The 26,954-nt window shown below is 40.7% G+C and overlaps 1 protein-coding gene across 1 annotated transcript in view; it reads right to left on the bottom strand.

Moving 5' to 3' along the window:
- COL25A1 (collagen type XXV alpha 1 chain) overlaps window positions 1-26,954 on the bottom strand; it is a gene marked incomplete at its 3' end in the record, with an annotated part of 329,066 nt that overhangs the window by 83,287 nt on the left and 218,825 nt on the right. The window contains exons 8-12 of the mRNA XM_081999113.1: window positions 20,128-20,154; window positions 19,935-19,961; window positions 7,928-7,999; window positions 6,929-7,036; window positions 2,989-3,024 (exon numbers count right to left, since the gene is read on the bottom strand). Coding sequence (XP_081855239.1) covers window positions 2,989-3,024; window positions 6,929-7,036; window positions 7,928-7,999; window positions 19,935-19,961; window positions 20,128-20,154 — 270 coding nt within the window. The remainder of the gene's footprint in view (window positions 1-2,988; window positions 3,025-6,928; window positions 7,037-7,927; window positions 8,000-19,934; window positions 19,962-20,127; window positions 20,155-26,954) is intronic.

Here is a 26,954-nt window from a genome sequence, read left to right as displayed (position 1 = left end):
TCTGTACATGGTCCAAGCAAACCTCCCCTGCCTGAGAGGGAGACATGTTATTATTGCCCTCCTTCACATCATCTGAAACATGATTTTCTTTTTCTTTATTGACACAGAACTTCACTAAAAATTGAGAAGAACTCAGCAGCAGAATTCTCATCTGGAGTAAATTGCCATGTCTTCACTAGAGCCACTGGATTTCCTATTTCACTGGAAGGAGAACATGAACATTCCCAGAACTTAAAATGCATTCAAATTATTTCAACTTTTTGTGAATCAAGGCACATGTTGTTTGAGTAGGTCACAACTCACTCAATAGGCTTGTGGTACATTCTGAGACAAAAGCTAGAAAACACTGTTATTTCATTATCTACTATCTTGTGCTCTTCAAGAATTTATTCCACTTCTTGTAAGAAGAGAAAATAGAAAACTAAGTAATTTCAAGCTGTGCTACTGTTGGTTCACAGGTTAAAACTGAGTTTACCAGCTCTATCAATAGCCTGTACATTCATCTAGAAATACCAAGGCATGTTACCAAATACAGGTGTTAAAAACACTTTTGAAAGAGAAAAGCTTCTATCCCTGTTATTATAATCTAGACGTCAGTCTTGCAGCTCTTCTTCACTCAAACAGCACCATGGGATTTAAAGCTGCTGAGTGAGATCCTATAGGCTACAAATAGACTTCAGCTTCCACAACCTTCAGCAAGTACATCCAAACTGTAGGGTTTGTTTCACAGCATCTGGTGCTCTCTTTGGCTGTATCCTGCTTCCACCCTGGAAGGATGGCCTTGAACATGTGGGCAAGTAGGAAACCACAGTACACCCCAACAAATAGGCTTCTGGGAGACCAGGACTGGTAGGACCTTATGGGACCCATCGACTTCACAGTTTCAATTCCATCAGAAAGAAAAAACAGAAAGCTAATTTGGACTTCAGACTCTTGGTGTGGAACAAAGGCAAATCCTGACAAAAGAATTCCTGCAGAATTAACGTAAAAGCTCCTCTGGGCAGAGATCTCCATTTTCCTTTGTTTTCAAAAGATAACACATGGATAATGTAGAAAAAGAATCTCAGGTAGGCAAAGGTCTGTGTTCTGCACAGCAAATTATACCTATTTGCTCTGGCAACACAGTTCACAGCATACTTGTGGGGAAATCAGCCATTTCTGCAGTAGTGTCTCAAGTTCCAATATGGAAACAGAGAGACATCTGAGCGAAGATACGATGGAAGATGTCAGATGGAAGGCATGATGGAAGATGTCAGAAGCAGCCAGACAGCACCTGAATAATTGTAGCACTTTTCACAGGGAGGAGAGTCTGAAAATCTGTACTGGCATAAAGAGTATGTCAGAAACACCAAGAAGAATAAAAAGAAATAAATTACCTCTCTGATACTCTGATGCTCTTTACTTGATCTGTACACAACCTAACATTCAAGCCATCAGACTGGCTTTTAGAGCAGGCATTTGGAGCTGGAAATTCATGTAATCTGGGGTCTTTATCTCAAGCTTGTTGATTTGATTTTTAAAACACCTTTTCTCCCTAGTCAAACACACCTGCATTTAGAGAAACAGATCAGTAGCAGTTCTTTAGTTCTTACACACAGATGGTTACTTTAGAGCAGTGGGAATCTTTTCAACATGGAGACTAAAAGGTGACAAGACTATGTTTTGCCTTAAAAGCCCTCAGGGATTCTGTGACCCTGAAGATCTGATCTTGTATAGAAGGAAGACACTGTTGCAGAATCCGAGTGAGTTTTGTCCAGAGGTCAAATAGGATAATATTTTAAATAAAACAAAACAAACAACCCCCCTCCGTTCCCAGCTATTGCATCTATTATTAACAGGCCCTCAGAAACAGGACAGAACAAAAAAGATCCCCAAAGCATGCTAAAACACTAGGTGGTACCTTTGGGAGGCTTTGATTTTGGCTTTTTAAACCATTATCTCAAAATAGAAAGGTAGAGGACTGTAACTGCCTGATCACAACAGGTATTTCCAAGTCTCAGAATCTTATTTTTTTCTTCTAAAAAATATTGGATTTTGTCAATTCAAAATGTTTCACAATTTTTCAAGATAAAATATCATCACAACTATTTAAAACTTCATAAATTCAAACAGATAGCAATCATATTTGCACTGATTGCTGAGCATATAATCTTCCTCTTCAGAAGCATTCAGGAATCAAAACCACATGCCACAGGCTACAATTCTGTCATCTCTCATAAAAATAAGAATGACCATGAGTGTTTAGGGAGATCTTAAGGGAAAAAAAAAAAAACACCACATGTTTCACAGTTCTGGGAATATGTGACAGGCAGAAACTTCTGATGCCTTATGCTGTGGCTGAAGCTGATTTACAACCAGTGGAGCTTCAGTTTGCTTCCAAATGAATAGGATTAATTAGTTCCTGATGCAACAGAAAATATCTACTCCCGTATCTGAATATTTGTAAAAAATACATTAATTTGGCTGTTACATTCCCCCACACACGGAGGAAAAAAACAAAACCTTAGGAGGGGAGAACGTTCTGAGAGTTTCAGTATGCTGTGCTGTGCCTTCACTGTTCCATCAGGCGAAGGGCCAGAGCTATTGCCACAGAGACAGCTGGGATTTTGGCCCTTAAAACAAGTAGATGGTTCTTGTGCTGCTCAATGGTCTCAAGATGGAAACAGCTCAACTTCAGACACTGATAAGTGGGGGCCAGGAACTGGGAAGACCTGGCTTGGTTCTGGTTTTGCTTTGCTGTGACCTTCACTGTTTTATTTCCCTCTACTTCTGCAAGCTTAAAGAACGAGTTTGGCCGTATATGACAGGCGACTGGATGGAAAAAGAAGATGTCTTTCTCATGTTTTCTTCACAAATGAGGCTTCAAATAGTCTGTGACAAAGGAAGGTTAGGAAATACACAGCTATGAAGCTTTTTGGTATTTCACATTTTAAAAAGCGTATATATCATGTATCTGCTAGTTTCTTAGCAAACTGGAAGAGTACTTACTGTTAATCCTTGTTCTCCTGGTTTCCCTGGCTCACCCTTAAAATAAAAAAAAATGAGTGAATAATTTCAGTAACATGTCTTGAAATCAGTTTTCTACCTAATAATAAAGTATCTTAAAAATTCCATTCTTAAACAGGTATGGCAGCTGACTGCACATTAAATATATTACTTTTTTGCTTTTTAAACTAGTAGGCCAAATAACAGACGTTTTAAGAGGCAAAGTACTATTTCACAATCATATAATGGTATAGTTCTCAAGGCAACAGTTAAGTATTGACTCTGTCCCTTGGTTCCAAACATAATATTCCATTCCAGTCAGTGGTGCTAAAGGACACAGAAAAAGGTTATTTTCACATCTGTGCTGAATCCCACTGTTTACATATTCCAAAATTACTGCTCTCTGTCATCACCTCAGTCAGCAGGCATAACTTACCATTGCAAATCATCATGTTCCATAAACTCATGAATACTGGGATTCTGAAGCCATGCAATAATTACTCAGCTGTTAAATACCTGAACTGGCTTTCAAAACAGTAACCCAGCATTCTTCCAATGTATTCTCTCTCTGTGAGCACAACTCTAATTCAAGTCAGAATCTATCTTCACTCCTTTCTTCCCATATGAACACATAGAACTGTCTGCAGAGACAGTAAAATGTATCAGTTGTATAATATGGGCTAAAAATACCCATCCAAAAAAACAGAGTTCCTATCATTTCAGTGATCTGGTTTACAGATCACTCCCTCGTAAACCCAACAGAGCATAGGGCAGTCCATGTGCTGTTGTATCACCACAGCAGGATCTTCTTTAGTAGCTTTGTCATAAAAGAAAATCTGCCAAAAAACTGATGAGAACTGTTCTGATGATGTTGTTCTTGGCAACCAAAAAGAATCAGAACTGCCTCTCTGGGTATGTGTGCATTGCATTCAGAAGCAAACACATATCATCTGCAAACACACAGAGATACCCAGGAGAGAGAGAAACCACATAAGCATAGGTTTCTGATAGATAATTGCCCAAGCTTGTTGGACTTCTCAACTCACTCTGAAGGCTTGCTACCTTATGTATACAGCAGTCACACAGCCTGAAGTGAGCATCAAGACATCCCCATAAATGATGGGAAATAATGGTGAAATAATTTCAAGAGTTCTATTGTCTTATTACCAGCAAAAAAACTCATTCTCCTTTTACTTCTTTTTGGAGGTGTTAAAGTTTCAAAGTCTTGTGCTGGTGTCTGTGCAATGCAAAGGGAAAGCACCTATTCTAGGCATCACTCTGTAGGAAGGCAGGTATGTTCTGGTTCCAACAGGTTATTCTGTTGGCATCCAAAAAATTCTTAGAAGGCAGTTGCACAACCCCTTCTTACACGCCTACTCTTCCTCGATGCTCTCTCTGCTGGAAATAGGCAGCATTTCCCTAACATTTCTACCTCCCCAGCTCTAAAGATATCCTGCCCCAGAAACCAACACATTCTCATCTCTAGAAACTTTAATTATCTGTAACAGGATGCACACTTCTGGGATGCAAGCTGGTGTTGACACAGATGGAGATTTGTGGGCACAGATGGAGATGTGTGGGCACACAGACTGCTCCTCAACCCTGCTACACTGTGGAAGAAAAGTAATGGTGGCTGGAGTTGCTCCCTGTGCCTTGCTACCTTGGCTGCCTGACTTTCTCAGGATACACAGCAAGTGTATGGGCATGGGGGAAAACAAAGGCCAAAACATCATCTTATAGCTCTGGTGATTGTAAAGCTCCTTGACTGAGAAGGACAGGCTGGAAGAGAAGCCCCTGCTCTGCTGAGCACTTCAAAAGAGGAAGCAAGTGCCTTCTAATGGTAGTTGGCCACTGTAAGGGCCTCCTCCTAGAGCTGTCTGATGCTGCAACGTTCCTACTCATAACACAGTGTGGCTACTGTTTTGTTGTTCAGCTCTTCAGCTCAAAGGTCCACGCAAGCCTTTTAAAATTACAAAGTTGTCACTACCTCTCAGCTAAGTTCTCCCTCTCCCCCTTGACTGTGTATCACATAGCTATGGAGGAACCACCCTTCTGAGAATCAGCAACATTAACCTGAGGGTACAGGACAGTAGCAAGGAGCAGGATGCTAACAACAGTCAGCAGTCGGGATGGTTTCTGTCCGAGTGCTTGTTCGTATCCGATTCTAAAGCAGCGTTACGAACTGATTTTCCATAATGCTATAGGGCTTAAGATAGCCACAGCTTAAAAAAACTATAAAAAGAAACTCTCTCTTGCCATCTAAAGTCAAAATCACTACAGAACTATTATAAAATGGAATGACCTCATTGCATAAAATGCATTACTTTCCTGTTATGAGAAACACTAATGTTCCCTTTGCTAAGAAGCACAAAACCCCAAGCAACACACAGTCACGTTGCAATCAGCAACACCATCTGATTCTCCTAGCCTCTTGCATGTGAACTATAAAAATGGCACCACTGTGGTCAGAAACGGGTTCTGGTTTCAGTCTCACCCTCACTACGTCAAACCAGAAGCAATTCTGCTGAAGGCACTCTGTTTTCACCAGAACAAGGTAAAGAACACAAGGGAGGCCCGGATGAGGCCCAAAGCCTGATGTGTTGCAGGGCTAACAAGAAATGATTAGGTGGCCAAAGCAAAGCATCACAATGGAAGCAACAAACTTTTAGTGTCACTTCATAACCTTGAGCTAGAACCTGTAAGGGCAACGGTGGTAAAAAATACCGAACCAAAACAACCACAAAAACAACAGAAGCAACCTGGGAGGACTACAGGCCTTAATTGCCAAGCCTCGCTGGATTTGCACAGGAAATTTTAGCAGAGTCCTACTACTGTCATCACATTCTATTTGTACGGTTAACATAATTTCCGATGAGGAGACCTGAACAGGGTCAGAACAGGAGGAGCATAGATATTTTCTTTCTTGGTTTTACCTAAAAAGGACCTGCAGGGAAATTTTATGAGATCCTGTCCTCGCCCCACGTAACGACGAGCTATGCTTTTTCTTCAAATACCTGTTCCTGTTTCCACTGCTGGTCCTCACCTCGCTAGTTCCCTATGTGTCCTCTCGGCCGTGATCTTTACTTATCATGGGTGTGAGGGGGGGTGTGCATCTGTACATGTGGCATTTCAGTTGTCACACCTCCTTCCCGTCTGTGATTCCGTTTCCACATGGATAACACAGCGGCATTGATGAAAAGAGAGGTACTTCTTTCAAAAGAATTATAATTAAGGAGGCTACAAAATATAAACCAAAACCATACTCATATTGTGCTTAAAAAAAGAAAAAAAAATCCCATGTTCACACATCTGTTTAAAAAGTCTTTAATCATCAGGTCACAAAGTGCCAAAGGCGGTGGGTCTGATCCTGTGCCTAAAACAAACAATAAGCAATACACTGGATTTTGCTGGTTTTTCTAATGAGATATGGGGGATGAGCCAAAGAAAATGGTACTGTTCTGCTTGTGTAAAGATGGCAGAATCTGACTCCAAACTTCATCATGCTTTGGGCAGCATTTAGCAGTTTATTACTTTAATTCCATGATTTCTGAGGCTAAATCACTGGGAAGCGGGAAGTCAAGCCCGTCCGTGCTATGACATCTCAAATTCAGCTTTATCTCAAAGCCTGAGTAGAAACACTTGCTACTTGTGGAGAGGGGCAGACCCTCCTCACGCAACTATTAAACATCAGTGAGCAACCGAGAAACCTTAGAATGTGTGGGGAAACTGTCAGGGGTGGGAGGCAAGGAACCTAGGTGTTACTCTTGGCCCTGCTATGAACTTGCTCTGTGTGGGGGGGATTTCAGGTACACCATGAAATCTGTCTGCGGCTCAGCTTCCACGTGTATTAATCGCCCATCTTACCTTAGAAAACGTATTTGAAACTGAGCTGGCACACACTTGAGAGTAATTTGAACACCATGAGAGCAACAGACTAACTCACCGGTATGCCAGGCAACCCGCGAGGACCATCTTTGCCGGTATCTCCTGGGGGACCTCTGGGTCCTGGTGGCCCTGGAGGCCCAGGGGGTCCAGCTTGTCCTTGGTCCCCCTAAACCGACGAAAAACTTGTCAGAAGTTTGCTTTAGAGGAATCAATCACACAAAAAGACATCGATTTACCCAGGAAGAGCACAAGACAGGCTGGAAGAAGCGGCCATGATCTGGCCACTGGCTTCTTCACTCCTTATAGCAGAGACCGCACTTTAACTTGAAGACCAGGGGGTTGTATCTGGCCAGTGCAATCAGCCACAGAGAAGAAGGCTCAAATTCTAAACTGCTTGTCCTACCACAGGACATATGCCAAAATTTGGGGTAGCCTTGCAATATTTTACTCCTCCAGTTTTCCAGATCAAGTAACTGTTTTCAATAAGCAGCTGTTTGCTTCATCATTGACATAACCGTGGCAAAGCTGAGGTAAAAAAGAGAAGTCATCACGTGCAAGAACATACAGTTTGCACGGCAATTTGCCAAGCCCATCAATGATGCATGGACAGATTTCAAAAATAAGCATGGAAAATAGCTGCTTTTTAACAAAGTTGTACATAATTTTTCATCTGTTTTGGGGAGCTGTTTTATAGCGACAATTAGCTAACTCCCTTAATGATTTAAACCTATTAATTTGTAAAAGCCAATTTTCAAGAGAACTGTCAAAATATCTTATCTTCCCATTTAAAAAAAGAAGACACAAAAAAAAGGTGCTTAAGTTATTTCATTTCCAGCACACCACTGCAAACCACTGAAAAAAGCTGAGTGCACCTTAAAATTGAACCATTTAGCAAAGCTACCCATAGCCTTTTAATCATTAATATCATTAACAGTTGCTTCATTCCAAAACATTTTCAGATGAACAACCCGCTATAAGAAGGCATCTGACAAAAAGGTACAGCAAAGAGTAAATTGAATGTAAAGAAGAACCAGACTCCAGTGAGATGAAGCACTACCTTAATGAGGCGGCGTTTAATGAGCTGCTGATCAGCAGAGAGAAACCCATGATTGATTTTAGGAAACACCATCTGATCAGGCAGGTGAGGTCAAAAGTTGAAGATCAGAGATGAGAGAATTGAAGAATAGACATCAGAAGGCCCGAGAAAGAAATAAAGACATATTCATTAGATTTTTAATAGCTAAAATAATATAAACCGGTGCTTCTGCCTGGGAGAAACTGTGCATTTTCTTTTGAAGAAATGTACAGGACATACCGCTTTATGAATTGACCATATACAATGAATTAATTGTTTAACTTTTTTCTCCCCAGATTGCCTATGAGAGTTCTTCACTTGTATTAATTTTTTCATTACCCGGGCTCTAAAAATCAGTATTTTTATATGCTGTTCTTTCAGCAAAGCTTCTAGAGACAAAGCACCAGTTCAACTTTCAGTCAGATTTTCTAACCAGCATATTGTGCCATGAAGAATGGTGTCATTTTAATAAGGACTGGAGTTCTAGCTTAACCAGATTGCTTCAATCCTTCCTGCTTAATTTGCAAATGTGTTTTAAAAAATCAGTATGTAGAGATTAAAGCTCTGATATCTAACACAAATAGCTGACTCTGTATGTAACTAGTACAGAATTCACTGACCATTTTCCACACTCCTGTATGCCTCAGGGAAGCAGAACTACAGACAAATCTCATCAGAAAATAAAATACTGACCAAGAGCACATGGAATGCGGGTGCTGCCGGGGGTAACACCGCACAGTTACAGATTTGATCCCATGCTTCCCGTCAGGAGTACTTACACCAACGCAAAGGTTGACTTAGGTCCACCATAAGGATTCACTGGTATCCCGTAGTAAAAACAATTTTTCATGTGCACTTTTATGCTGATACAGAGACCTGACTGAACAGGTACGTCAGCCACAAACCTTGACGGTGAGGATCTGATTACTGTGCAGAGCAGCGACTGTGGGGAAGCCTGGCAGACCCTAGGGACACAGCATAACATGGTACGAAAACGGCACAACACAAACAGCACAGAGACAATTTACCAACAGACGAACAGAACAAACACCATGTTTAGTATACCCCACATTGCCTACTGACAGGAAACAGCCTCTCTGTCATATGGGAAACAGAGTTAGGTTTGCACTATGCTGCAGATGCAGGTTGTTGCTTTACAACAAGAATATCAAGAGATTTTAGAAGAGACAGTCCCACAGAAGTGACTTTCCTTAAAATGACAATAAATTGTTATAAAGCCATAGAATGGTTTGGGCTAGAAGAGACCTTAAAGATCATGTAGTTCCAACCCCATTTGACAGTTGTTAGACTACCAGCCAGCATATGACTGAGCCATTTTCAATTAAAATGTGCTACAGCACTTCGAGAGCTACGCAGAAAGCTTTGACTCTGGATTGCTGCAGAACTTGACAGCAGTGATGGTGGATTTTGAAGCATTTTGTATAATTAACATCTTGCTCGTCACATTCTGTTTAACATATGACATTCAGCACATAAACTGGTAGTACATACACAATTATAAACACTGAACAACAAGCTACTGCTAGATCTTGAGTAGTCCGGAATGGCCAAGGTCAACATTTTCAAGACGTATATAGCAGCATTTTCATATCCAGGGCAAAATTTTTCCCCTCAAGCGCTGTGTGCTGCATATGCTTTCTCATATCCTACTCTACCAACATGTGCAGAACTTGTACTGTACTGATACAAAAAAGACGACTGTGGTAATCACGGCCTGCTGTGACCAAACAAGGGGTGAATTTTGCTCTCAGTTCAACACCTTTCTTGTGCTGTCTTGTAGGGTGCGAATTAGACCTGATAAAGCTGAAACCTTATACAGTTGAGCAGTGAAATCCTAAAGAAAGAAATCCCCAAGTCCTCTCCTTGCCTTTAGCATTGCATGCTGTCTGAAGCAGAGGCTTGTTCAATGGCTGAGAGACATCAGGCTGAGGAACACAGAATAAAATACAGCCCGGTAGCTCTAAGCTCCCTACAGGTGTGCACACACACATGCCACCTCTATGAGGTGGAGCTGGTAGAACAGCCCTTCTGTGAGGCTTGGAGCGCATGGCTGCCGGGTTGCAGCTTGGCACCTCCAAAAAGAAGGTGTCTTCCAAGACGACAAACTGGCTTCCAAGAAGTCCTGCACGAAGGCTCTGCTGGGGCAACGTTGCCGTGGTGCGCAAACCCTTTGCAGCCCAGCTGTCTGGTGGGAAGCAGCAACAGGCAACAGCAGCCTGCTAGGTCTCTCAGCTGCAGCGGATTCTTTTAACGTGGCAAATATTTGCTCTATTCATCTCCACATGCAATCACATCAGAGATCCTCTGGATCACAAAGACCACGCTGGTCTTTACAAAAACAGCAGAGTAATTTCCTGATGCATTCATGTCCTTCACTAGCACCTCTGAGTTGCATTCAGCAGCTTTATTTCTGATGCACACCCAATGAGACGAGGAAGCTGAGACCCTCTAACTGGATCCCATAAAGCCACTGGCAGTTTTACCAGCCTTCCCACTTCGTTCTGATGAACTGTGGTGCAACTGCATTGCTCAGTGACCTGAAATCTCCTTTTCAGAAACAAATAAAAAGAAAACAAATCCAAAAAAGGCTAAACCTCCAAACATTTAAAGCAACTTACTCCTGAGACACTGCTAAGACTGGAATGATACATCATTTAGAAAACAGATGTATCGAATTTGCATTTATCTTATTATGGAATATAAGTTAAAGAAGTTATTAGATGGTAATATGCCAGAATCTTTACATCTGTGACTCATTAGCCCTGCTGTGCACATGGTCCATTCCTCCTCTAGATAAAACTACAATACCCATGTAATGGAAATGAGTACAAACAAGAAATCTACAAAAGAACTAAAATCTGAGTAGCAAACAATAAAGCTTAAATCTCGTGTATAAAAAAAAAAGGTATACACTGAAAATCTTCTAACAGCTTCATTTTTACACATCAGCCTTTAGGACTACAACACAGTAATTTTCAGTTACCTCTAAATGTAGCACATGTGCAATTGAAAATTTTTAAAAAATGGAAACTCAAAACTAGCAAATATTAGGTTTGATTTTTTTAATCTTGAACATGAAAGAGAGCTGAGAATTAATTAAGAAAGAAGTTTGATCAGAAAATATACTGGTTTACCATGAAAGATTTTTTTTTTTTTTTAATTAAAGAATTTTGAAAGTTTTGTATAGCTCCACACAAAAACATTTACAGAGGGCATATTATAGATCAGTCCCAGCATTCTCAATGCTGCCAAACACCACAAAGACATGTTCAAGAGTAATTATCAGTACTGAAGTTTTCTGCCTATATAAGCAACACTTGAGAAAAGGGGACAAACCTATTCTTCCATCAGCAGCTTAGAAACTTTTTTCAGTTTTTTATCAAGTTGGACAAAGCTTTCTTTCCTTTGCCCAAAGCAGGTGTAATCTCAGACCTAATGGTTAGAGAAATGCGATGCCCCCTTGGACCTGGATCATCTCCCCGTATGCAACGCATATTGGGAACAGACCAGAAACACAGGAATATTAAATGGAACCCAGCAAAGAAACTATAATGGGTGCATAGTTTTCGCATGTGTGGGAGGCTTTAGAAGGCATTGCATCTTCTGGCATCCATGAAAGATAATGTTGGCACACAATGAGCTTCTAAAAAGGCATAAAAAGAGCTATCCTTCCCACAAAATGAGTTCTCTTCCTTTCCTGTCACTCTGTTATAAATATAGCCCCAAATATCCCCTAGATCTGTTTTATTTTTTCTCTATCTAAAGCTGTTCTCAACGATGGATTCGAAGTTACTCAATTTTCTCTTTATTTGGTTTGATTCTTGAACTGCACATAGGAAGGGCTCTCGTTCTACACCCTGGGAGGCCCTGACAGAATACAAAACACTGCAGTGATCAACAGCGACCACTGGTCCACTAAATTCCTCTGCTGACAGCAACTCAAGCTCACCCTGAAACGCTAGCTGGTTACAATTTCTAAATTAGCACATTTGTTGCATGCCTCGCCGCAATTTTTGCCCAAATGCCAAGCAAAACATGATTCTTGGTGGAGGCTAACAGGCATGTGACCGCATAATGTAGTGTCCTGCTTACCTACCTGGAAATGTAGATAAAGCCTACTTGTCCCCATGCAATGGCTACTGAGAAAACTGAAGGATGCCAGAACATCATATCATTTCCTCTGTCTGATTTTTTACTCAGACGAAATAGCTCTCCTGTTACATCCATCACAGCCTTCAAAGATGTAATTCCCACTAGCAGTCCTAGCTTTTTCCCAGCGCATTCAGCTTTGTGCACTGGTCTACACGAGGTCAGTAGTATAAGGTCATCATAACCTTGTTGTATGGCAAGTATAATAACATTAAGAAACAGCACTACTGGTTTTACACTACGCTGTATCCGCTCCATTTTGACGATTGCATTTGCTTATAGAGTAAGTGTCACAGTCCTCCTTAGGATTTTCCTTCTGACCTGCCAATAAACGCGAGCTGCACAAGCTTACATGTTCCTGTGAAGACATGGTAAATGAGACAGGAATTACCACCTGCTGTTCACTTGCACTTCCTAAGGTTACAGCCAGCTGCTGCTATTTCACATCAAATCACACAGGCTTCAGGCCAGAGTGATCCTGACACTCTTTATGGCTGCTTTCCCTCCCCCCAACACCACCTCCAGGTCTAATTAATCCCTCAGACCAAGTGCCATTCCTGCAGCTAATTATTGTACCTGCTCTGGGGAATACAGTGTTTGGTATCACCCTGTACAGTGCCATGGACTCTCAGCAGGAGCTCTTTTATATAACCCCTTTTATCGTAACTGCTGCTTTCTCCATCAGCAAATCTGCTAACTAAAACAGCGCACCGCAGCAAGACAAGCATCCAGGAATTTCTTTTCACTTAGGCAACCATTCAGCGAAGAGTTTTAATGTGAATGCATTATGTAATGATTCATACTTTGTATTAAAACAATACAAATAATGTTTTAGAACTAGCATAAACGGATCATTATAAAAGTGTTATTTTCTGTAATGACCTCTGTGTTTTCACAGTGAACTCTACCCGACACTGCACTCAAAATGAACAAAACTGGAAAAAGCCAGCATTTCTCTGTTTTGGTCCTAGGATTACATGAATTTTCAGTGAGGCAAGTAGCTTTTCCACACAACTCAGTCGCAAGTTCTGATGAGTGATAGCCACCTGAGCTACACAAAATATCCTTCCTGAAGGCAAACCTACCACTCTTACTGAAACTGGTGGTAGGCATCCAGTTAACTTCAGGAAGGGTTGGTCCTCCCCAAAACCCAGTTGGTTCTCACAGCAAAAATCTTCTCTCCTGGCTTATGTTTTGCTTCAGATTTTATACCCGCTGCAATTATGTGACACAGGTAAGTGGTTCAAGCCACCTCTGTGATATCTATTAGGACTGGATGAAATACTTTTAAAGCGTTGTTTTCAATCTAATTGGTCTAACTCAAGTGTTCAGTATTGCAGCACTTTTGTGTGACAACTACGGCTTGAGATAAAACGGCCACATGATGTTTTCTCAGTCACAGGGCAGGGCTGTAGAAAAAGGAACAGGATGCACAGAGACTTCCTTCCTCGCCATTCCTCTGGCACTACTAAAAAGGGGCAAGAGGCAAACCAACTGGTGGTGAGTGAAGACACGCACTGCCTAGTTCTTAAGACAGGAATGACAACATCCTCGTCTTGGGAGCAGGTATGTGGCACTCTCTAGAGTGTCACAGCTGTTCTGCATTCCCCAGGGGAACCTCAGGAGCCGAACATCAAAGGCATATCTTGGCCCCGGAGAGAGTCATCTACAGCCAAAAGCATGCTCCTGTGAACTCTGAAAGGAGGCACATCTCAAGTCTGAGTGTCCCAATGCTTCAAAGTTGGCAGCCAGTACAACCCAAGTTCTTTCCTAACCTCTTCTAGTTAGAGAGCTCTAAGTTACCTTGCTCCAATTTGTTACCCTAGTTTCAGCTTAATGGAGAACAGGAGAGCCACAACCGCCTAATGCTAGTGAAGCAGAACAGATACTTAGTCCCAGGAATGGAGTAGGTAAATATCCCTGTTGCCTTTTGGCAGATAAGGAAATGAAGTCTCAGAAGTTAAATTAACCGCTCACAGACAAACTGGCATTAAACCAGACGCCCAGCAGTTTTCTCAACGATGCTGCTTTGGTGAAGTTACGTTAACAGAAGGAATGCTCAACTTCTTTTAGCCGTCTTATTGTGGCACGCTACAAGTATAGTCTGAAACAGTGGTTAGATACAGTTTATAACTTGAACTATGATTTGCTTTACACAGGACAATAAATAACAGAATAAACAACTATGTGGGTAGTCATACTGCTAAAGCATGAATTCAAAGCAGTACTGTGTTTGTACTATATGTTTGAAGTAACACTTAGTAAACCAGAAAATATGCTTTTAGACACACATAATAATATAACTCAAGGGAATACCATCACTGTATCACCACCTCTGCCACAGCTTTTGGCAGTATACTCATATAAATAAAACCAAAGAGTATTTAATCAGAAAAGAAAAAGCTGGGCACAATGCTAATTTATGCTAATGAAAGCTACACAGTCCTTCTATTAACGCAGATAAAGTTCAGGAGCAGTATTTATAGAAGAAAATAAGAGAAACTTTAGTAGGGTATAATCAAACATAATCAAGGTCAGTCCTGGAAGAAATTCAAAGAATATGTTTAAATTATGTAAAATTATATTTAATTAACATAAATCTCTGACTATAATACTATACATTTTTGCTTTGACAAGATGTTGAATGAGGATAAAAATTAGCAGCGTGCACTGTTTGGGAACAAAGCTTCCTATTACATCACTGATTTACCTACATTTACTACAGCTAGCAATGCCTCCAAATAATGCAGTCTTGCCTTTGGTGAAGGCAAGACATCAGATTAATTTACCTACTACTATCTATTTTGTGAAGCAAATCTGTTCCTTTCTAAAAAAAAAGATGTCAACCTTCAAATGAAACACGATGCAAAATAAGATGGCCTTAAAAGAGGGTGAAAAGTTAATGATCATCGTTTAATCATCACTCAGTAACTAGTATTTTCTGATTTATGAATGAGGTACTGATTCTAATGACAGCAATATAGGTTTTCCATTTATTGTCGATAGGAGAAGGAAAAGGCGCAAAATATTTATTATACGTTCCTTAGAAACATATTAACTAATAATAATATACACATATTAAAACTAGAGTTTTTAAAATTTTCTGAAAAAATAAAATCATGGCAAAATGTATTGCTTGGATATCTTTAATTTCCCTTTAATACAGAACAGTTTATAAAAGTTGTGCCTATAATGTAACAAATGAAGCAATACTTCAGTTTAAAAAGATAGCTTATATGTGTATATACACACACATACTTGTGTCTAGTTATTTCAGAAAAAAACAGAGTGCTTCCGGGACCATTTCTGTCAATATTAGATAATTTTTAAATAGTTTGCCAGCACAGAAGAGTAGAACCTGCAAAATTTCTATCATAAAACAATGGTTTCTCTCTAGTGGGCAGCAAATAAGTAGCAAATGTACTAAAAGTAAACACGGAAGAGGCAAGGGTTAAATAGAAAAGCACTTTATATCACTACGCAAACCTAACTTTTTCAACAGTACGCAAGGAAACTTTTTAATCTTCAAGTCAGTGAAGGTTAGCACAATAAAATAAACATCTGAGTACCCTTCTTTTCTAGAACTTAATCTCTTCTGCTGAAGATATTTTAGAGATGTTATCAGTTCTGTGCAGACCCAGCTGCTAGGCAAATTTACTTAAACATATCAAAAGGAAAAAATAATTTTATGGAAATACTTAAGTATGGCTTCTGGGTGGTGTCTCATTGTACCTAGATCAAAACCAATTTAAAAGCAGCTGCTAGCTGATGATTTCTAGACCTGATATGCAAGGAATCTCTCAAGTATCTGAACTAAAGAACAGAAGATATTTATTATGTCATTTACAGAAGGATGAGAACAGATTGACTAAGACAATCAGTACTGGCTCTTCCCTTCCCAAACATTTACCTTTGAAGATCGATTCCCATTAATCAGGGTACAATCTCTACTTGGACAATATATCCGTTGTAATCCTACCATTATGAAATCTTCAGAGTTTTTGGTTTTTTTTTAAACTGTGGCAGAGCTGAGCAACTGGAACTGAGCAGTGGACCGACATCAGCATTTATTCTAATAGTCCACAGCTAAACCCCATCATTTTTAATTCGGTCATGGCTCAGTACAGTAATGCAAATCTCCATGGACATGTCATGAAGCCTTGTCGTCTGCAAAAACAAAAGCATCCAAAAGATCTACTAACATTACTGTTTCTTACACTGGTATTGCGGAAAGCTAGTTCTGCATTTTGACCTAAATGTTTAGTCTACCAGAACTTTAGAGTGATGGGTAGAGATCTGATATAAAAATATATAAAGAGATAGAAATTGCATTTCTTCAAATAAGGTCAGGACTTTTGAATGCATCCACCACTACCTTATCTGTGGTCTTATGTGACCAAAAGCTATATTGATCTGCTCCTCAAACTCACACTCAGGGTATGAATTTTGACATCACTCACGCTACTGGAATATTGTGTTGGCTCACATTTTCTACAGGCAATATTGGCATAGGTAGATTAAGCCACAAAAAAAATCAGACCCATTATTCTAAAAATACAAATGCTTGACCTCCAGGCAGTATTTGCAAGGTTGGGTTCCTACTAATGTATTAATTTATTGAACATATTTTCAAGAAAACCTCAAATTCAAGGCAGTTCAGTATATACTCAATGTGTCCAGTGACTGTGAATAAGAAGTTTCAAGATAGCTGATTACTGTTTTTACATTTTTGAAATCGCTTCAGAAAGAAGGATCTCTCAAAAATCTCAGAGCCCAAGGTGAAAACTTGGGTGGGGACAGAAAGCAATAATTTCTTGTTTCACAAATATCTTTCTTTTCATTTCAGCAGGATTTTAAGACTTTAAGGTCTCATCTTGACCTGGACAGTCTTTACATTTTATTTTGGTTTCTGTTACTAATGAAAATGCCTGTAGGAAAGAAAATAGCTTTTATAAAGAATAAGGGTAATTTTGAAATTTCAGTTATAAAAATTACTTGGAACAACAAAAATCATTGCTAAGCTAAATTCTAGTTTCAAACCAGTATGTAAAAATAGAAAAACAAAAAACATTCCGGCTCCTTATCTGTAAAAGATTAATTAGCTTTAAAACGTCCATTACTTTTAGCTATTATATGCAGTCTGTCTGCAAACTTGTCAAATCCAAATGTTGATGCCATCGCACAGTCACTTTCAGGCACAATATTTATCTCAAATAATATGGTATGGTGGCATCTCCAAAAGCATTTTTTTTACATAGGCAGTGACAGTCAACTATGTGCAAAGGTAACCAACCAGGTTTAAATGGGTTTAGTTTCATTTGGTGCATGACTGGCTTATACATATACTTTCCATTAATTATATTGTAAATCCCCAGCACAGCAAGTTGAACAGATTCACCCTAAAGACAGTAATCAGAAGAGATAACTGCTGTACCGTGAAACATAAAATGGTCAGAGGCATCGTAGTACTTATTACTTGTGAAATACACTAGGCAAAAAAGGAGAAGATCCTGTAGAACACATTCAAATGCACTTCAAAAAAAGATAAAGGGAAAACCAGCAACACCGGGCAAATCATCTACGTTACGCCCATATACTTAAAAAGGAGGTATGTTACTACAGTATGCATTGAATAAACAACCAGTGAAGGTTCAGCTAGCCCACAAGGTCTTATTCAGCACCTTTTTCTCTCTACTGCTGACCTTCTTCAATTTCTTTTCTATATTCAGATATAGAATTCAGTCTCAACTGCCAGCTGCTGCTGCAGATATAACTTTCTGATGTCCTTAAATGTGAATTCCTTCGGCTGGATATTTTTTGCTTTTTAGCTGCATTGATTTAACAAAACCACAAAGTAGCCATAGCCATGATTTGTACGGTCCAGTGAGGACTCTACTGCCCGCCAGTGCAGGGGGTACGTCTTGCAAAGCGGGACACAACCGCCTGTGCAGCAGACAGTCCTCTGCAGTCCTTGCAGGTGTTCCTCCTACAAGGTAACACTGAACAAACATGCATTGGGTTATTATTATATCATTGGGTATTGCCAACACTTCCAGCCCAGGGACTGAAAGCTACACATGCTTAACCGCTTTCTAGCTCTTGCATCTCTCCAACATTTTGCCAAGATTTATGGGCCAGTGGAGGCTCTGGCACCTTCGCTTTCCCTCCAAAACTGTCCTCTGCTCTTCTGTTTTATGCTGCCACATGAAAAAACAGCACCATCATTCCCTTGTGTTGGTACCACGTCATTTGTTTTACCTGTGTGCAGACCTTTGGGTCTTCCCCTAGAAACTTCTCCAACACTCATAATTCCAGAGTCTTATCCTCAGCTATGTAATATTCTTTACAGCACCGCTCTTCCATATTTATTTGTTACTGCATCCCTCTCTGATAGCTCCATCAAATTTGCTCTCCTATTCTGAACCGAACATCAGTTCTTCTGAATGTAAGGTCACTTAGTGCAAGCAGCTTTGCACAGACCGCTGACTTACGCTTTCTGAAGGCAGCATCCTCCTCTAAGCCACCGCCACTGCTCCACTCTCCGCCTCTGCCCTCCCTCCTCACGTTCCCCATGAGGGAAATATCAGCCAAAATATGCAGCCCAGCCCGGCTTCTGAGAGATACCAAATTTGCTTAGAAGTTAAAGGGAAAGTTTTACATTCTTCAGAACCTTCAGTCTGTGTATTAGTTAGCCTAGATAAAACATGCTCCTCACGTTGTTACTCTCTACTTTCTTTTTATTTCTTTAAATACCTTTCCAATTCTTCTTTTTGCGTTTCAACGGAAATAATATTTAAAGCTGTTCACTAATAGGCCTCTGGCTTTATAATGTGCACTCATTTCACCAAGCATAACAGCACTTCTAACTGAACCCTCTAGGTAATACAACAGTGGTAGCACCAATAACAAATTCAGCTATAAAAGCATGTTGTGACTTTACATAATCTTACTGACTGCCGAAAGTAAAATAAAATAAAATAATGTGAAACAAAATAGTAGAATAAAATAAAATTGCAAATTCAAAATATTTCACATAGTTGACAGAAAAAGAAAAATCCATGGAACATACTGTTATGGAAAAATTTATAAATGTGTAACCAAAGGGAGTCACTATATCATCAGAACAATGTAACCAAATGTTTTCTAATGAAGCACAGATGTAAAGAAGAATGAACTGGCACAGCCAGTCTGAACTTCCACCCCTGTATTCATCTATTTCTCTGTTAAAGTAAACATGATATTTAAAAATTAAAAGAACCTTTATATTTCCACAACTAAACCATCTTCTGTCCAACTGTCTGGATCTATTTAAAAGGTGATAATATTGTTATTACTAAAAATATTAAATAGATACATGTCAGGAAAAAGAGCTTATACATGCATATGTGATATTTGTTTATAATTCACTAAATACTAGATACACTTTGCATTAAATCTAGAAGTACATTTATTAGAAACCCACTGGCCCTCTGCTTTGTGGGAGCCCATGCAAGGCGTGAAAACATTGCCGGGGAAACTGAAAGGTTTGGTTAGGAAAGCCAGCTTTTATACAGCAGAGCAAAATCACTGTGAAACCTGCTTCCACCCATCATGGAAATTGTATATTTTAATGCATTACTTACTATGTTACTCAAATCTTCCCAGACACTATCTGGTCATGTTCAGTATTACTGTCCTGCAGACATTTACTTCAACATGCAGGGTAAATGCAGCTAATAAGCATAATTAGCTCAGACAGTGTATTTAATTTAGTTTTGCACTAAAGACTAATTGCCTACTCAGCGAAGGGGAAGTGTAACATTTTTTTTAAGATGCTTACCCGAGGGCCCTGATCACCTTGATCTCCCTGCAAAGTGGAAAGATGAGATGATAGGTTTAACACAGCATCTGTGTGCCACCCAGCTCTCTTACACAATCTAACATTTGCACTGCGTCAATACAAACGGTGTCTTTAGTTCATGCTGGGAGGGCTTTCCATTCACCTTGTGAGTGTCACCCATGCATCAACTCACCTTCTCGCCTTTTGGACCGGGAGGGCCCTGAAAGAAAGAGAAGCAAAGATGAATTACTGATGCTGACGAAGTCCTGGGATGCGGTGAGAAACAGGTCTGCGACAACCTGTGATTTCTTCCTAACCATGTATTTCCTTATATTTTTTCGCTCCAAATGCCAGGGCTATCCAGAGATGGCTTCTTCACTGTATTAGTAACAGGCACTGTGCCGTTATTTCTTGGATAGTTTGCACACCCCATGTGTTGAATCAGACCACTCAGACAAGCAAAACTATGCCTGAAATGGCAAAAAGTCCTTTGATTTCAGTTAGGGACAATAGTTTATCTCCTCTCAGATAATAAATGTTTTCTAAGACTCTAAAACTTCTTTGCAAGTGCAGCTAATAAATTTAGAGGCGTATAAATCTGCCATGTATTTTGGCACCCTCCTTGGCTTAGATTGCCAAAGAAAAAATGGATTAGGGAATCTAAAATTAGTGTTTTCATTCCTGTCTTTGGCAATGCTGAAGTTGATGTTTAGGCTCAAGCACAGTGGTTTAGGTAAAATGAGCTCTTTGTATAACATGATCTTGCAGAAGTAATATTTATTGTTACTTACCACCAGGCAAACAGTAAGGTGACAGAATCACAAAACAGTGAGGTCCTTTCCTATTCCATTTTTTATTGAGCACCTTCCAGAAAGCTACCAGTAGGTTTCTAAAACACTAGTTTTCAGGTTAGTGTCTTGTGAATAAAAATGCTAGCAGTCTGCAGAGAACCGGCTGCTTACACAGTGCAGACTCTACCTCCAGCTTTCTGAAAGATATGCAGGTGTTTCATTACAAAAAAGGACCTGAGGTACATATGAAAGCAGCTGGAAATGGAGAAGGAGCCATCCAAGCTAGCAGGGTCCGCTGTTAGAGAGAGTCTGTACCTGTGAGCGCACATGCATGTAGCACACGAAGAGGTTGCCACCAGCAACGTAATTAGAAATAACCAAGTGCAACCTAGTTGAGCTGAGCACATTTGGACCATTTCAGAATTTACACTAGTAAAAATTCATGTGGTTCACATAAATGGAAATGGAAGGAAGGTGAGTCTGCTGTGTGTTAAAGATGTGATCAACCACATGCAAGTCTTTGAGAATCCCTGTTGTAGCCAATCTTCTGCTTATTTTTAAGGGCATGCCAGAGAAGAGTGTCTGCTGCTAAATCTTTCAAGGAGTTAAAGCATATGCCTCTTCTTCCATAGCCTGCCATCTCTTCCGTCTGCTGCAGAGGATATAGAAACAAGTCTGCTATCTGACCTCCCCACGTCTCCCTTAGAAAGGACAGTGCTCACTGCAAGCTGAGTGGAAACCGTCTGCCCAATTAACTAGGACCCCTGTCCAATTTGTGTTGCCCTGCAAGAGCTTGTCCTCCTTAAAAACAAATAAAAAAAAAAGACTTAATGAATGGATGCAATCTTGCTGCACTTTTATGGTTTCTCCATCTACTTTTTTACACTTCACCCCTTACTGCCATTTTCCAAAGCACAGGTTCACATATACGTACACATGAACTGTTTTAGCTACGGACTCTACATATACCCACTTGGACGTGACATTACAGCAGAGCACATTTTCAGCAGGCCCACTTTAAAACATACACATACGTGCCACCAAGCTTGCGAATTCACCAACTCATACCATCGGTAACAGAGTAACTGCAGAATGGGAAGAACTAAAATCACTCAGTGTTGGCTGTTACTGCCTTTTTTACAGTGAACGCTGAGCACAAGCGAAGGGCTGTGCTCGTGTGTTCTATCTCCTTGAATTACCAGACCATCACTGGCTCTGAGTATCTTACTGGCTGCAAGCTGCGAACAGCATGACCCCTATCTGCTACAGTCAGAGTCCTATTTCTTGGGTCTTAGGCGTGAAATTATAGATAACATGACATGACGAAGACTGCAGACAGATGCTGGCTTTTGGATCGTGCCGCGATCGTGGGAGTTGCCTTCATCTAGACGCTCAACGCCATTCTCACTCCCAAGGGTAGTCCTGCTTCTGGCGGGTTTTGGGTCACAACTTTCCCGAGGCGTGCCTGCCGCAGCTCTGCCAGTTGCTGCAGACTAAGACAGGAGGGACGGCCTCAGCTCCCGGAACTCAGCCGGCTCACTGGAACAGAAACGAGTTAGAGCACGCTCACACGAGAGGTTCAGCCAGCCGATCTGCAGGGCTGCTGGACGGTCTCCCTGGTACCGCTGCTGGCAGTATGCTCAGCCGCCCGCACCTACAGAGTGGCCCTGCCTGCTCCCTGCAGATTTTCCTCTGTTAAGAGCTCTCTGAAAGCACGATCCGCGCCCAAACATGTTTTTTAATAAGGCTGAGTCACATGTCTCAATTAAATTTTGTTCTCCTTTTTCCATGCGGGGTTTTCTGAAAATTACCTGTCCGCACCGTAATCGAAAATCCAGGGTTGTTTTTCATTGCTCTCTGTTGGGCAAAGCCAGCTATTATGACCGCTTGTCGTTTGCTCTCCCCGAGTACCGCACACCATTGTTTCTATTAAGTCATCCTTCCAGTACACAAATTTTTCATACAAAGTCTTTGTCAATATCTGACAACTTTATTGTACCAGAAGTTAAAAACAGCTTTTCAAAAGGCCACAAGAGCGTTTCTGCTGTGAACATTCTCACAAGTCTCGGCGCTTGTATTTGCAATGCTTTTGCTTTCCACCAAGAGTCTTGAAAAACAAACAAACAATTGCAAACAAAAATAGCTCTTTTGGATGCTAGCGAAGAGAACGTATGGGGTTTCATCAAAAGAAAATTAATGCAATGCTTTCATGGCTTGTTCACCCATCTCTGGCTCTTCTCCCATTGTTTCAATTGTTCTCTATTGTTTTTGCAACTTTAAAAGAAAATTCCTACCCTCAGCCATTGACATCTTCTTTCCATTTGTGCTGAGAAATTCTCCCAAGGTTTTTACTGCAGAATTTATTAGTGTGTGTACACTGAGTGGAGGCAGGGAGGAAGAAAAATCTGAGGGAAAGTTGGGTTTGCGGGGGTGGGGTGTGATTAGGAGACAGATTTGTTTAAAGGAGGGCAAGGTTTCTTCTGTTTAAGGGTATAGACACAAAGAACAGAGTGAGTAAAATAACACTAGCTTTGTAGGCCACAGCATAAGACATCCTGCTTTTTTTCCCAGGGAGACTTCTGTGCTTTCGTTTATGAGATGGCAGAGATCAAGCCACTAGCTGCTGCACAAATGTGAAAGCATTTTGTGTAAGTTATATGAAACGTCTGAGGTCAGAGCATTTCTGAAATAACTTTACAGTGTTTTCACTGGAAACAGAGGCTCTTTTCTCAAAGTGTAATTATCTACTCCAGACTACTATACATTTCCAAGGAGAGTTTATAGCCTGGTTCACATAAGCAAGGCCTTGTAAATCACAAACACATGCAAAATCTGCATTCATAATTAGGCGACAAATACTACTGTTTTTAAAAGAAGGTCTTCTAAAGCAGACTGAAAGACCTCCAGGCATCTGCCAGCCAAGAACAAAGCTGAAATCAGGGTCAAATCCATTCAACAGCCCTGTTCAGAATTACTGGCAGGTGACCTTTCTTTTTTGGGCTATTAAAAACCCATTTCTACTCTCTGATGAAATCCTTGCATCATTACAAATATGTGCACAAGAAATAGAAGGGCAAGAGATCGCAGAAAACACGACACCAATCCTTGAGGTCTTCATTCAGACAACATTCCCATTAGGGTTAACTGAGTGTGATCAGCATGATTTTTCACACAGCTGGCATTTTATAATTCATTCCCTGAAATATGTTAATTTTGCATTCCACCCTTGCAGCCATTGCCACCTTTATAGTTCTGCAACGGTTATATTCAGAGGACCTCTTAAAAAGCCAGTATTTGATTTATACTGCTTTTACAAACATTCAAAATGATCTGAATACTCTTAGAGATATATTCTCTCCATATTTCTAGTGCTATAGATCTACCTTTCACCGTAATACAGGCAGTTCTACCGTGAGTTTACCAAAAAAGCTCCAAGCATTGAGGGGAAACTAGAACTGAAAATAGTAAGGGATTCTCAGGAAGGAGTTCAAAGAAACAGCAAATGTTTCTAGGTTCTGTAGAAAGGTGCAAAGTCAGGGCAGAAGAATCCAGATTTTTAGTGACTGTTAGATAACCCGTATGATGCCACCACAAGAAGGAGCTGCCAGTGCCCAGCACAAGCTGTCAAAAACCAACCAAGCAGAATCAGCTGGTCTGTGACAGTCCCATGTTCCAGTGGGGTCATCCACCTTCAAGAGTGCTAAGGAACCTGAAATGTCAAACTCAGCAGCTCCCATCAGACAGAGCTACCACAGAAGACACAGGTAATAACAACCTTTTGGATACAGTCACTGCTTTCCTACCTTTCAGCCACAGCAGCCATAGGCTAAGGCAACCTTAGGACTAAGGCAAGGACTGAATGTAGCTGGCAAGATTCAGCCTTCCTTTGGGATAAAATAGCATACGATGCATTCATCCCTACTAGCAGCTACAGAATCCACAAGAAGAGTGTCACTGGCAGCATAAGTGAATAGTGACCTCGTGGAGACAAACAGAAAAGTGGCCTGGACAGTCCAATGTCACCTAGACAAATTCAAAAAGGAAACCAATTTGCCAACTTATTTTCATCATGTTTTCACAACTAAATTACATGCCATACATTGCCTACGTTAATTCAATTCCTGCAGTTTATTTTGAGGGCAAAAGGTGGTTTCGGCACATAACAACAGAGTTACAAAAGGCAAACTTTTTCTTTCTTTGAAATTTAGCTCATGACTTTCACAAAAATTACAAGCACCTAACTGGAACAACACTTCCCAGTCTAACCTATAGGTATTGCAGAATATTAGGATCAGATAAGCTGAATTATAAGATAAGAGGTTACACAGAGTATTATGAAATACAATACTAATTCAAAGTTCCTACACTCATCTTAGTCATGTGTCCCAAACTCTTGCAAGCGCTGAACTTCTGAGCAATGTGGTTTTGGCATTTGCTAAGCTTTGCCATGTTTGCAGCCAGTGTCTATATACTCTAGTTTACAATGCCAACATCTCACCTTGCATCAATTTTACAAGTGCTCACAATAATTTCTAGCAAATCTGAACAGCTTCTACCACTGAAAATATATTCCATTTTCTTTTACATATTTTGTTCTTTCCCTGGGATGTGACTGACTTATGGTGAAAATTTTAAAGAAAAATACAACCCACCACCAAAACACTCTTACCAATCTTTCCTTTGTTCACCTTATATTCTCAAGTTTTTGTTACAATGTTCGAAGGCAGAGAAAAAGAAAGATGAATATTTGACACAATAACCGTGCCTGACAATAAATATTATGTAAATGGATGTAAACTGAGCAACATGAAATTGATATATATAACAATCTAGATAAACAGCTCAGTTAACATTCACATCAGCAAGTAAATTGTAAGTAAATCCTAATGTAAATTCATACAACTGTATTCAGAAGTCAGTGATTTATGCCAATACATAAATCAGAGGAGTTCATAAATGGCACAATCTACCCAAACTCCAAAAAGAAAGCATTTAGACTGTAATTTAGACATGTATTTTTGTTTCTCATACAATGCACTTGCTGAGATCAGGACGGGGTGCTTCTTTGAATGTTATAACATTGCTCACAAAAGTCATAGAATCATTTAGGTGGGAAAAGACCTTAAAGACCATCGACTCCAACCATAAACCTAACACTGTCCACCATTAAACCACGTCCCTAAGCGCCACATCTACATGTCTTTTAAATACCTCCAGGGATGGTGACTCAACCACATCCCTGGGCAGCCTGTTCCAATGCCCGACAAACCTTCTGAGGTTTTCCTCATACCCAGTCTAAACCTCCCCTGGCACAACTTGAGACTGTTTCCTCTCATCCTATCACTTGTTACCTGGGAGAAGAGACCAACACCCACCTCACCACAACCCCCTTTCAGGCAGTTGTAGAGAGCCATAAGGTCTCTTCTCAGCCTCCTCTTCTCCAGACTGAACAACCCCAGTTCCCTCAGCTGCTCCTCATAAGACTTGTGCTCCAGACCCCTCACCAGCTTCGTTGCCCTTCCTGGACACGCTCCAGCACCTCAATGTCCTTCTTGTAGAGAGGGGCCCAAAACTGAATACAGAATTTGAGGTGCGGCCTCACCAGTGCCGAGTACAGGGGCTCAATCACTTCCCTACTCCTGCTGGCCACACGATTTCTGATACAGGCCAGGACGCTGTTGGCCTTCTTGGCCACCTGGGCACACTGCTGGCTCATGTTCAGCTGGCTCTCAACCAGCACCCCCAGGTCCTTTTCCACCAGGCACCCTTCCAGCCACTCCTCCCCAAGCCTGTAGCGTTGCACGGGGTTGTTGTGACCCAAGTGCAGGACCCAGCACTTGGCCTTGTTAAACCTCATACAGTTGACCTCTGCCCATCGATTGATCCTGTCCAGATCCCTCTGCAGAGCCCTCCTACCCTCCAGCAAATCAACACTCCCACCCAACTTGGTGTTCTCTGCAAACTTACTGAGGGAGCACTCGATCCCCTCATCCAGATCATTGATAAAGATATAAAAAAACCCCATCAGATTGCGTTACAAGCTGCAAAGGGGTCCCTGCTGACCAATTCAGTGCCCAGGAAGAAGCATATGGCTTGGTGTACCAAGCAAGCACCTCCTGGAGGAAGTCTCCCCTTCCTTTCTCTGACATACTTGCTTTCTTCTACTAATCAATAAGGCTGTTCTCTTCCCCTCCCTTTTTCTTCCCTTCTAAAGTGAAACATGACTCCA

This window comes from Phaethon aethereus, assembly GCF_964289735.1.
Source record: "Phaethon aethereus genome assembly, chromosome: 4".
In the NCBI taxonomy this organism is placed as follows: Eukaryota; Metazoa; Chordata; class Aves; order Phaethontiformes; family Phaethontidae; genus Phaethon; species Phaethon aethereus.
This window is presented reverse-complemented; position numbering and strand designations above follow the sequence as displayed.